We start from the raw sequence: 13,498 nt of genomic DNA, 5'->3' as shown, positions 1-13,498 counted from the left end.
CACTTTATCAGAGAAAAGGTTCTACAAGAAGAGATTGAGATGAGACAGGTCAAGACGAATGATCAAGTTGCGGACTTGTTCACAAAAAGTTTAAGTACAGGCAAGCTCGAAAATTTTCGCTGTCTGCTCAGCACAGTGCAAAGAATGAGAGCTGACATTGAGGGGGAGTGTTGAGAATCAATGTCAACCCAAAACAATAAGTAATCCACAACCCAATCTAAAGCCCAAGTCCATATCTAGTTTGATGATGTAATTGCTTACAATTGCAAAGTTAGGTAAGGTTGTGTGGAAAACAACATAATTAGGTGCAATTAATGTGTTTGGTGTGGTAGTTGGAAATCTTAGTTTAAGTAAGTGTGTGAGGTTGGTGAAGTAAGTGGAGGTTGTAGGTGAAGTAGGTGGATGTTGTAGGTGAAGTAGGTGTGTGGTGTAGCTTTCATTTGGTTTGCTATAAATACCCAAGTCCTCAAGCATTGTATATCATCCAAGGAAAAACAAAGCCTAGAGCTAAATAAGAAAAGCTTTGCTAATTAGTTTGTTTGTGTGAGCTTTCTTTAAGAGTGTGCTCTATTTTCTTCTTCTTGGGATCATTAGAGTTATCTTGGATACTCTTCTTATTCAACAGCACACCCTTCTGACCATGGATAGGTTGCAAATAACATTTGATATGAAAAATTCTAGGATCGTAAGTATATCATTGACACTACAGATCAAGCATAAAATGCAAAAACTCAAATTGACACATATTTTGAATTCACATTAATTTGATAATTGGCAAAATTAATCAATGAATTTACAAACTTCAAGTTTTCTTGAGTACTATATGTACCATTGAAGAAAATTTCGTACGACTGAGATTTGATAATGCATGAAACATCAAACATAGAGAGTTCTCCTTCCCCTTTTTTTCTTGTGGTTTTTCTCACTTTTCGAGTAAATAATAAATATACAGTGGAGATAATTTTTAATGTCAGAAACAAGTATGATGGCTGCTCTCTGATGGTAGTGGCATCGGCATCACAACATTTGAATATCACCATAAATTGTACCTCTAACTTATCAACTTTTTTTTAATTTTGCATTAACGAATGCCACCTAACGTATGTTGTAACATTAAGCATGGACCACCCACTCTAATTTAATTGTGATTAAATTGGCATCTGCTTCAACTTCAATTTCGTTTGCTCGATCAACGTCAGAGACTCAGAGTGATAGACACAATGCTTAACTTATGTCCCCGATGCAAATGTTTTGAAGTCTTCCAAGTTACTACATACAAGAACAAGTACCACATAATATTTTCTTAATAAAAATATATTTAGCTAGATCTTGAATATGTACACATATACAATTAATAATCAATTCCATTAACAATCTCAATAGTATAGTAAAATAAAGAGTTTAGATTCATAATATGACAATATAATACACATAATGCAGGACATGTTAGTTGAAGCACGAAGCACAACATACAATTTGAGTTGTGTTAGGATGGCCGCCTAATGAAGATATCAACCGTTGAAAGTAAATCTCACGACCCATCGACGACTTACCGTGCATGCACAAAGGGGAATGCCCTAGCATTCCACCAATAGTATGAGGGGGAACATCAACAGTTAATTTATTAGGTAAAGACAGTTGTATATCATTTTTTTTGGGGGGGGGGGGTGGTGTGTTGATTTGAATGTCACCCGCGTGAAAAGAGGAGTCAAGTGCCCATGAGCACCCAGGTATATACGCGTGATTCAGACAAAGGCCAAATCAACTTGAAAGCTTTGCTAAGAATTCAGCCTAGTAAAACCGAAACTTTACGTCCTTTTTTACCAAATTCTGATAACGTTTGCATGAGGCTGGCCTTACATGTCATTCGCTGTTGGCAAAAGCTATATTTGCAGAATTATTGCTGTTAGTTTGTTTACAAGATACACATAGGCTTATGATTCACATCGTGGAAACTAAAGAGTAACTTTTTATTTAAGTAGGATTGAAGTTTTGTTTGGAAATTATTTAAAATGTGTTGACTTAAACTATTTTTGACTTAATTGTAGTTTTTGTACTTCTTGATGGACACAATATATAGTATTTTGAACGTTCCTTTATACATAGAAATTAAATTTTTTGAGGGTGCTCCTTTATACATAGAAATTATAAAATGCTATTACTACGTTAAGTTATGGTACTAAAGAAAAGTTAAGTTATAGGACTAAAGAAAAAATTAAAATTTTGAAAGATGCCGTTAGTTGAACAAAAATACCTAATTAGTCTCAGTATAAACTAAAATGTGCCCCTTTTGTATAGTTTGTAACATTCCTCTCTTCAATTAACAATATTTCCTTGAAAAATTAAATTAACAATATTTTCTTGGTGGCCTGCTAACAGAAGTTCTATCACCAATTCTCTGGCTAAATACGGTGGTCCAACTATAAAAAAAACAAACGGTTGGCAGTCAATAATTTTGATTTGATTAAACTTAGATTTTTGGTCTAAAAGAAAAAGATCAACAAGCCATGGTCCAACTAAATGATGATTTATTTCCCTTTATTGTACTAAAATTAAGGAAAATAATTCATACCCAGAAACCCAAAAATGCAGAAAAAAATAGGTAGTGCTTAACCTTTTCCCACTCCAAACTCCAAAGCAGCAGACTCATTCTGACCTTGAAAAGAAAGGAGAGAAAAGGAGGTACCCTAGTGCTATACAAGGTCATCGTCAAGATCACTAGTTTAGCCATTTGGTTTTTCAATAAATTAATACTTTAATGAATAGTGCATGATTATATTTCTTATCATCTCCAACCGAGGCATCATAGGCTAAACATAGTCATATGAAAAAAAATCATCTCCAACCGAGAGCTAAAGGGTCATAAGGTCAAACATAATTTATTATTTTAATTGAACTACTGCGGTTATTTAAATTAAATTACCTCAACAATTTTATGTTATGGATTGTCAATAATTTTCATGTTATTAAATGTTTTTAAAAATGTTGTTAATTTTTTTTTTGTTTAATGTTACTTAATGTTATTTAATGTTGTTTAATATTGTTTAATGTTGTTTCATGTTACTTAATGTTGTTTAATGACTTAGGAAGTTATAGAGAAAAAAAAAATTTAATTTGTAAAAAAAACAAAAAAAAAATCAAATATGGTATCATCATGTGGCCCCACTCAGGGCTAACCGGCTGGTTGCTTTGGGCCTGCCGGTTGGCCCTTTTTTTGTCCAATGAGGCCCACAAATCCTTTGCCCTAGCTCTAGGTTGAAGACGATTTTCGACCCTCCGAACCCTTCAGTTGGAGATAGCCTAAGCTTTCTAACTCAGTCATATAAACCTTTTCTAACTCACCTTGAGTAATTTGGTGAATCCGACACATAGTTATATATCTCACTATTCTACATATATTATAACCAATATATTTATTTATATATATTAGAAGTGAAACATAAAAACTATGTCAATATTCTCTACTCTTGTTTAACATGTAAAACGTTAAGAGGCGTATTCAATTGAGATTTTAAGGGATTTTAATGAATTTATAAATGAATAAATTTTGATGGAGTTTATATAATTGATTTCTAAAAATTCTATATAAATTTATAAATTATCAGGGGGAGAGTTAAAATTTGAAAATGCTTAAAATATACTAAAATCTATTCAGTTCCATCGAATTCTCCAATTTTTAAAAATTCTTTCAAATCAATTTCTAATTGAATGTACTCCTATAAAATTTTGAATAAATACATCTAGACTTTCAGAGAATGACTTAAAATATTAATTAAATACCCTGAATCTGTAAAAATTCTAAGATTCTCAATACTAATGAAAATTTCTCCATCACCCTTAAAAAGATTAAGAGCTATTTGTGGACCTACTAGCAAAGATATGTAGGGTCAAGATCAAATGCTTTTACAAACTTTGAGGGGAAAAATATTGCCTTAATGTTTAATTAATCATAATATGGGTGATGATTAAAGATAGAAAAAGATTGCCAAAGGGCTATATGGTGGATCCAACACATTTGAGTGATCTGTCCTTCACCACAATAATAATTGTCCTCTCTTGCTTCGATCCTGCCTTTCTTTCTTCCCATGCCACCATCTCCCACTTTATCTCTATCTAAACTAAATCCCCTTTGTGTAATAAAAATGACCTAAAAAGATATTTCTCAACTGGTTGTGGAAATTCTCTCCCATTTGGACTTTTGGAGTGTTGCTTTGCTTTCTCTTCTTTTCTGACAGCCCTTCCTCACTTTCCTACCCTTCTGAATCATTAGTGGGAAAGATCCCACAAGATTTTATTCTCTTATTTTAATTTTTTTTTTTTTTTACTACTTTAACGAAAAACTTCTGATATTATTCATTTTAACAAAAAATTATATTTTTACATTAAAAAGTTAACCCTGATTTATTCACTTTACCATTTATTTTGTCCTTATCGTTAAAACACAAAGTTTTCAAGCCATTTTCATTAGATTTTTTTTTTTTTTTTGCATATAGATTTTTTTTGGAGTTTATTTTTTAAATATGACCGGATTAGGAAATTATGCATAGCATTAGGTACATGTTTAATCTAATTCTTTAACTGAAAGTCCAATTCAAAAGATGCATATTATGGGTCGATGTGTAACTCTTTGGAGGGCCAATTAGCTCCCAATTTTAATTCTGTTTTTCGGCGAATTATTTTTATAGTGGCTAATTTTCTAGTTGATGCAGTTGCATGTTTATCAAATTCTGTTTATAAGCATACTAATGGGATCGAGATTCCAATTAGCTAGAAATGTTATTTTGTTTGATGTAGTTGGAGCTTATAGTACTTGAGACTTCTGTCTCCAATGCTCTTATCTTATTTGGCCATAAAAAATAAAGATAAAAGATGAATATACTGAAAGCATGCTCATTCATTCTCTTCTCCAAAGGATTTAACGACAGAAAGGTTATGGCAAAGACAACTTTTTGACTTCTTTACAAGTCTTCGGCAGAGATCATGATCAATAGGAAACCAACACCAAGTGCATGCCCAGCTGTATATAAACCCAGCACCGACTTCTAACTTGAAAGGGTTTTTGGAAGCTTTTTTTTTTAAACAAGGATTAAACAATACCAGGATTAATGCGAGTAGGATTATGTTATGTGTTAAAATCCCATTGGAGTCCAAGAAGAGGAATAAAACTTTATCATCTCCAACAATCATTGAGAAAACCACGACGAGATAGTTTGTGGTTAGGAACGAATTTCAGATTTGTATTTCACACAATACGTTTTGAGCTCGATTCCAAGCGCTGATAAATCACGTGATTAGGGTCAGAAAATATTAAAATGCTTTGTGACTCTTCTCGACTTTCAAAAAAGTAAACTCTCGTGTAATGAAATCACTAATTGATTCTCTTTTCAAGAAAGAAAAAACAATCATTGAGAAAGGTACACTATTGAACATCTTAAGCCATCTCTAACCAAAGGCTGGCCAGATGGCTCGTTTTAGCTCTTTGGCCCTCTAAGATATTAATATTTTAATAAACAGTATATGATCATATTTGCCTCCATCTCCAACCGATGGCCAAAGGGCCATAAGGCTCGTTTTAGTCTTGTCACAAAAAACCGTCTCCAACCGAGGGCCAAAGGGCCAAACATAATTTATTATTTAAAAACTACAACTTAAATTCAAATCCAAATACTAAGTGACGTCAGCTAGCCATTGGATTTGAACCAAATTTTGTAAAATAAAAGTTATAGGAAAAAAATAGAATTTAAAAAAAAAATGAACGTTATAGGAAAAAAATAGAATTTAAAAAAAATATGAAACAAATTTTGTAAAATAGAAGTTATAGAAAAAAAAAATGAATACAATGGCTAGCTGACTCAGCTAGCTGTTGTATTCAAATTTTTCATATTATTCGTGTCGGTTATAACCGATATGATTGCAATTAATCAAAATTATTCCTGTGTAGCCGTTACTATTCGTGTCAGTTATAACCGACACTATTGCAATAAACAAAATTATTCCTGTCGATTATATCCTACAAAAAATCCGACAGTTTTAAGCAAAATTATGCCCAACCAGGGGCTAGCTGGCTGGCTAAAAGGGACTAGCCCTCTGGCCCTTTGGCCCTTTCAGATTCTGTGAGGCCCACGAGCCCTCTGGCCTAGCCCTCAGTTGGAGACGATTTTCGGACTATTTTCGACTTTCTGGACTCTTCAGTTGGAGATGACCTTATGGACTAGTTAAATTAGAAGATAGAGTTAAATTAGAAGATAGAAGAACCAACTTACATCACCACCACGTAAGATGCCGGCTTATTTAATGACAATGTTGAATTAATCGTCTAATAAATTCCCCAACCAAATTAAGTGAAGAAAAAATAATGTTATCAACGGGAATTGGACCAGAATCTGACTGTGGGAAGCAATGTCATTTGGACTTTAGTAGTCGAAATGAGCACATACTTGAGTATCTTTGACTAGAAACTTGAAACCTCTAAGTTAGAAAAAGCTGAAAATATTATGTAGCAAGTGAGCAAGGTTTTCCAAATGTGCATGAATAAATAAACGCGTATTACGAAGAAAATGATTAGAATTTAAGTGCAGAAGTGAAAGAAAAAGAGACAGATTGTCTGCCCTCCTGTTACTTTGTCCCTTCCATTCATTTTTATTTGTACGGTCACAATTAAGTCATGTTAATATTTTATATTAATTTTTTAATAAAGATAATAAGACAAAAAACAATAGGAATATAAAATGTTGACGTGGTTTAACAGTGACCGTACAAATAAAAAGGAATGAGAAGAACACGGTAATAGGAGGGCAGACAATATGCCTCCGAAAAAAATTGCTCTAACTAATTTAATTAACCCAAATTTATGTCATATAGTTTTAAAGGAAGGACTTCTAATTTCGCACCCACACCAAGATGATGTGAAAAATTATTTGAATATGTTGTAGAAACAATGAATCATGCATTAACAACAGTACTATCTGCGCACCTTTTTTCATATTTCACACACTTTTTTTTTAAATTTTTACTATCAAATTAAATTAATTGAGAAAAATTCAACTAACAGAAATTAATTGAAAATATGTAGAATGTAAAAAAAAGGTGGATAGCACTGCTCACTCTTTAAACCCAAGACTAGTCACTAGTGGTGGTAGCGGGGCCAACAGGATCCACTGCGGATTTTTATGGTAAGTCTTATGGAGATCTATAAATTGTGATCAGTTTTTGTTAAGTATTATTTGTGTTTAATTTTAAATAAAAATATTTAAAATAATTTATGATTACACAATATATGATAAACGAATAACGCTTCTCAAATTTCGAAATCCTTATAAAAAAATCCGACGAGAATCCAGATCCGCAGTGAGGGATATGGTGGCAGCCTTAATTTAGTGACCAAGTCAATGGAGTCATGAGTCTTTTTTATCTTTGTTGTTACTCTTCCTCAGAACCTGGTTTTCATTACAGCCATTGGAGAGTCAAATGGAGGACGACCCACGAGAGGCGAGATTCTTGAAGTCGAAGAAAAACAAAGGAGAAAGAGTGGGGAGATAGGGAGAGAGAGACTTGACGTGGGAAAAGTGATTGATGCATGACCACCCATTGGACTTTGCGATATGAAATCATGCAAGATAGAAGCTGACGCGACTGCATGTTATATCAAAATTGGAAGAAAATGAGATTTCAAGGCATGGCCATTCGAGTATGCAATAAGCCTAATTAATACTTAATCTGCTAAATATAATACTTAAATCTAAAAGAGGTGGATTATATCGACTAATCTAGGAACATATATGACATTTTGTCGTGTTTTTGCAGAACCCGTGAACTTGAATCATATTCAATTTTACTCGGATTTATCAAGTTTATACGTATGAATAATTTATTTACCAACTGCAGTATTTTTCATTTCTTTTTTCCAAGCCAACTTATAAAATTTGATTTCTCACAAATATTAGAAAGGAGTCAAAGCTGTTGTTTCTAGTTACTTGTAGTTAATTTGAATTTAAGACGAACAAGACTTGTACTGAAAATTTGAATTTAAATTATTAATTTTAGAAGTAAAACATAGTCTTAATAGTCAAGCTGTGTGTTGAGTTCAATTACTCAAGAACATTCACCTTTGTATATAAGGTCTTGTGTTCGATTTTTACCTAATTTTTGCTTGTGTAAAATAAAATATCTTGAATTGTTGAGAAGTTAAAAATAATAAATTGATTTCATAGTTTTGTTTTATATTGCATATGCATGGGAACACATTATCAGTAGACGACCTCAAGCCAACAAGACACTCCGCTTAGAGAGGGTTGGAGGAGGGAACGTTTATTATTCATAGCCCTATCCTTATTTTGCAAAGGTATCGTTTTCACGACTCGAAACCATGATCTTTTGCTCACAAAGAAGCAACATTTCCGTTGAACTAAGACTTTTCGTTTAACCAAGACTTACCCTTGGAAACATACCATCATTGAAATTAGGGAAAAAGCAGAAACAAAGTCAATAGGTACTGAAAACTGGAAGGGTGAAACAAGCAACCCAGCAAAAGTTTGAAGCTTTCAAAATTAGTAAAAAGGAAGGGAAAGGTAAAATCTTTCCTTCCCATCCCATGATCATATGTCTCTACATGCTTGTTTGTGCCATTGGCCATGGCTACCCATGATTTGTTAAGTAAAAGTTGAGAATTCATCATCACACCCAGAAACATCATTCAGAACACACACCAGGTATCTCTTTATCTCCAGATGATCATTTGCTTCTGCATTTGTAGGGTATGTTTAACAAAAAATGGGGTCAACTTTAAAATGTACCAGAAAAAACCTTTTCCATTGTATATGTTACATTTTCTTCCATACATTGTTGATCATGTCCTAAAGAAACAAAATTATAATATATGGGTCCAGTTTTGATGGGGTCATTATTTCACAATCTTGATATCATTTCAGGAGTAGGAACTTGGGGTTGGTGGTCATCATGAATTCCATAAAAATAAAAAAAGGCCAACAGCTAGTTTATTCAAAAAATTGGAGAATATTGGTACCTGCCCTAGATGCTAGTATTGTTCTGGAAATTACAGTTAGAAATTAGAAATTGTTGTTTATGGAATTAAAGGAGCTTCACAGTTGTAGCTGGTAAACAGATTCAGACCAGAATCTGCAATCTAATAGGTCAAAGATTCTTCCAAGAAAGAAGAAAGGAGTGATTTGTGGATTCAAACTCAGGTGAAAAGATATATATACGTTAACCTAACTAATCAATTGATTTAACTCGTATATACAATTGAAATATATATTTTTAAGGTGAGATTCACCTTTAAGATATTTTAGTAGAAGTGCACATTTGTTTAATACATCAATATTTCTATTTTAAGATGTATTTGATACCGAACTAGTAATCCATGTGATTTTGAACTGAAGACCTTGTAACGAAGAAAAAAATCTCTAAAATGTAGGATGTTACCATCCATACATCTATTTTTACTTCTCACATATATTTCTCAATTTTCGATTATCAGACGAATGAATTAAAAAAGATTAATAGATAAAAATTAAAAGAGATGTGCCAACTATGAAGTAAAAAAAAATGCATGAAAAACACTAGTCAAAATGGGTGGCCAAAATGTACGTTGTGGATAAGTTTGTAACGGATGACATCCCAAAAAGCAGGCTGAGAAGCTACGAAGTCACAAGCTACCTACTAGCTAGAAGGAGGCTAAAAGGGTTTAGTGCATGCAGCTGCCAAACGTAGCTTGCTAAAATCATAGAGTTAGTGAGGGGCAGGCAGAATCTTTCTTCTCTGTAACGGCTATGTTCATGCCAAATTGCCAATTGCCAATTGCCATGCAAAGGAGGAGAGGAGGGCGCACACTTTTGTCAAACTCTTTCAACATCACGTCTCTCTCCCCCGTTAATATGCCGATCACGACACTTGGCCTAACTGGCATCTATCTTCCTCACAAGTCACAACTACGGTGTGAAGTGATATAAGTGAGAGTAGTTAGGAATTTTGAATCAAATGCAATAATTTGGGAGAAGTGAATGAAAAATTTGTTAACGGGAATTCGGACCACGTTATTCATAAGAAAGCTCTTACAAAAGAGAACAATTTAAATTACACGAGTATATTATTACAGTGACGTACTGTATTAATGACATAACTCCACATGAACAAAATCTTATATGTGTTTGTTTATTGACACGAAACATCATGATAACGATTTACTCATGCCATAAAGTCCTCCTTACGAATAATTTTCATATTCGAGGAAAGAGGAGGTAAACCCCCAACAATTTTTTTTTTCCGCGACTTCAACTTGCTTATAAATGAAGTAAAACAAAACCAAAAAAAGGCTTTAAGAACATGACTGAATTCCGAATTGGAGGCCCAAATTGGTATCTTGAGCCCAGCATGAGCACCTAGGTTGTTAGTTTGTGTGTGTGATGGCGAGACCATATTTGTAATGGGCGGGCTTTAAGGTCCTAGTCCTAGTCATGCAGGACACCTCTCCCAACCATTTCCATAACAAGTTCTCACTCAACATGAAGTGAAGAAAGTTATTTATTAACCATCACTTTTACCACATTGGATAACTTTTTACCAAATATTTTATTACAAGCGAAGCGATCACAATACATATGGGGACGAATTCGTAACATCACTTTTTTACATAATTTTACACATGTTTTTGTAGCGTTCATTTCGTAATGTCTTTTAACAATTTAATCCGTCTATCTTTTTAGGTCTTCTCTCCAAGATCGTGTCTACCAAAAATCACCAAGTCTAAAACCATATGACCGTTGGATTAAGTTTTATGGTGTCTTTGTATAACCATATTTGTCTTTTTCTTTTTTTCACTACAAATGAATGTCCTTGTCTATTTTTTACAAGGACGACCTATGAATAATGTTATAAAAGATAGACAGTTCGAATCGTTAAAATGCATTACAAAGTGAGCTCCACAAAAATGTGTGTAAAAAAATTATGTAAAAAAATGGTGTCATGAATCCACCCCTATATATATTTTGAAATTCCTATAGATCCTGTTAGCATGTCAAGAGATACCGTATTTTCTTCGAGAGAAAACATTACTACTTTTCTCCTTTGATGCATGCGCTTCGTATGTCTGAATAGACAAAGATTTTATAAGACTTTGATCACGAAACGAGTTGATGCAAAGGAAGTGATTTTCAAACCCCTAGTTTCTCCTTTTGCACTTCTTCTCTTGGTTCTCCTTTGAGAAGGGAGAAGTGCAGAGAGAGAGAGAGAGAGAGAGAGATGGAGAGTGCCACGATCGCTTCCAATCCAAACTCTAGCAAGTCCGTAAATGCAAATATGGGCTGTTTTGGGTAGCGAATTAGTTCCAAGACAATTTTCACGCCTGTTTACAAAGTAATAACGTGCAAGGTATGAGTATATGACACCATGTATGATCTAACAACAAATTCCTTCAAAGTGAAGCCTAACCGCCCCCTCTCATCCTCACCAGTCTTTCATGTCTCCAAGCGAAAACCAAAAAAGCAAAATAACAAATAATAGTGGGTCCCCATTTCTAAATTTAGAAATACTACTAATACAAAAGTAAACAATACCTCTTGTGAAGCTTGCCCCTTAAGCAATGCGCATTGCGTTTCAGCAACAAAAAAGCTCCCAAATTTCTTGAACCCGATCCTCCCTCCCTTTGTGACTGCTACTCTGAAAGACCATGATCGATAACGGGTCATCAAAGAGCCATGGACAGACAGTTAGCGAAAAACCGAACACGAAACCAAACTCTCCTATCTATAATTCGGTTCCAGTTTTAGGTTTCTCTTCCTTGCAAGGCATGACTAACTACTCTTTCCCTCTCTTTACCTCCACTCAAGTTTCATTCCTATTCCTATTTATGCAACATTGTTCCTCACAAGAAAAATGCTAAAATAATACGAGAAAAAGAGACCAAAGCATTAAGGGATAAGAGACGTATCAAACGATTCTGGTCGATGGAGATCAAGGTAGAAGCTGAGGAATCCCGTCACCTGCATGATGGTGAGCAGAAACTCCCCCTCTTGCAAGATGCAACAAAGTCCGTGACAGAAGAGGAAAGAACGCTGATACAGAAAGCCATTCGCCAGACTTTTCAGAGCACAGCTCATTTGGCCAATCTTTTGCCAACGGGAACAGTTCTTGCATTTCAGCTTCTGGCACCTATATTTACAAACCTGGGCAACTGTGACTCAGTCAGCCGGTCCATGACTGCTGGCCTTGTAGCCCTCTGTGGGGCTTCAAGTTTTCTACTAAGTTTCACTGACAGCGTTAGGGACAAGAATGGAAATGTCTGCTATGGGCTCGCTACATTCAAAGGCTTATGGATCATTGATGGATCAGCCAACATATCACCTGAAGTTGCTGCAAATTTCCGGCTGCAGTTTATAGATTTCCTCCATGCCTTCATGTCAATACTTGTATTCGCAGCTGTTGCACTTTTCGATCAGAATGTGGTGAATTGCTTCTATCCAACGCCGTCAGATGAGGCTCAGGAGGTACTCACAGCATTGCCAGTTGGCATTGGTGTCATTTGCAGTATGTTGTTTGTTGTGTTTCCAACCAAGCGCCATGGAATTGGCTTCCCGCTGTCTGCAAGTTAGCAACACCTCTTTTGCTTGATTAATTCATATTTGCCTGCGTGCTACTTAAAATTGCCAAACCGTGCACATACAACCTTATTTATTCTTTCTTCCAGTCCAGCTTCCTCCAAGTTCCGTAAATGCCGGTTATATATATGACTATTCTCTTTGTTTGTAAATCCCAGTTCAAATTCATGGCACATTGAAAGAGAACTTTTAAACATAACAACTCTTGATCAAATAACTACAAATATCGTTTGAGGTACCGACTAAGAAACGGTTGCGATAATTATTTCTCATAGAAGCCAAGAGTGCGAATGAGGACCCTCTCCAGATCCTCTTTGTTGGGATTCTCTAATCACATCCGTTTATCATACATCGTATGATCGGTTTTTGTCAGATACTATTTATATTTAATTTTAAATAAAAAAATTATTTGTAGCCGCATGATATATGCGAGTACATCTTTCAGTATTGCGTGAGTCATGTATGCAAATAATAGAGGCCTGTCTATAATTTTTATTCTGCTTTCAGTTCCTGGCGTTGTTAGATTTATAGACAGGCTTCCTATTACTTGCAGAGCCCAACCATCAATGTGCTGTAAGTATACACATTGGAGCAACACCTTCGCTTGTCATGTCTTCAAACAATCCCATGGTTTTTATCCAAATTCTTCAACAAGAATCCCAAGTATGGTTATGTTAGATTTTTGGGTTCGTTTGCACTGAAAGTCGTCCATCTTGTGGAACACCCTACAGCGTCCAGGATCCAGCGGCCTGTGAACGCAGCATAGCCTCCGCAAACAGGGAGGAATATCTTCAGTAACACTACACTTCTCCTCCTTCATCCTATCAAGTAGCGCCTCCGCGGACCTCATCTGGTTCGCGGAGACTAACTGAGAGATCATGAGGCCA

At 34.9% G+C, this 13,498-nt stretch overlaps 1 protein-coding gene across 1 annotated transcript; it reads left to right on the top strand.

The window, feature by feature from the left end:
* The first annotated feature begins 11,738 nt into the window (after positions 1–11,738).
* On the top strand, positions 11,739–12,813 carry LOC137727023 (protein DMP4-like). The gene has a single exon (XM_088693770.1). It carries the CDS (start codon positions 11,961–11,963, stop codon positions 12,603–12,605), a length of 645 nt encoding a protein of 214 aa, XP_088549896.1. The 5' UTR covers positions 11,739–11,960; the 3' UTR covers positions 12,606–12,813.
* Positions 12,814–13,498: the final 685 nt, after the last annotated feature.

Source organism: Pyrus communis, chromosome 5 (genome assembly GCF_041283825.1).
Source record: "Pyrus communis isolate YQ-2024b chromosome 5, ASM4128382v1, whole genome shotgun sequence".
NCBI lineage: Eukaryota > Viridiplantae > Streptophyta > Magnoliopsida > Rosales > Rosaceae > Pyrus > Pyrus communis.
This window is presented reverse-complemented; position numbering and strand designations above follow the sequence as displayed.

Excerpts from the sequence above, each read along its gene's own strand:
- LOC137727023 (XM_088693770.1), top strand. The coding sequence starts at position 11,961 with ATGGAGATCAAGGTAGAAGCTGAGGAATCCCGTCACCTGCATGATGGT.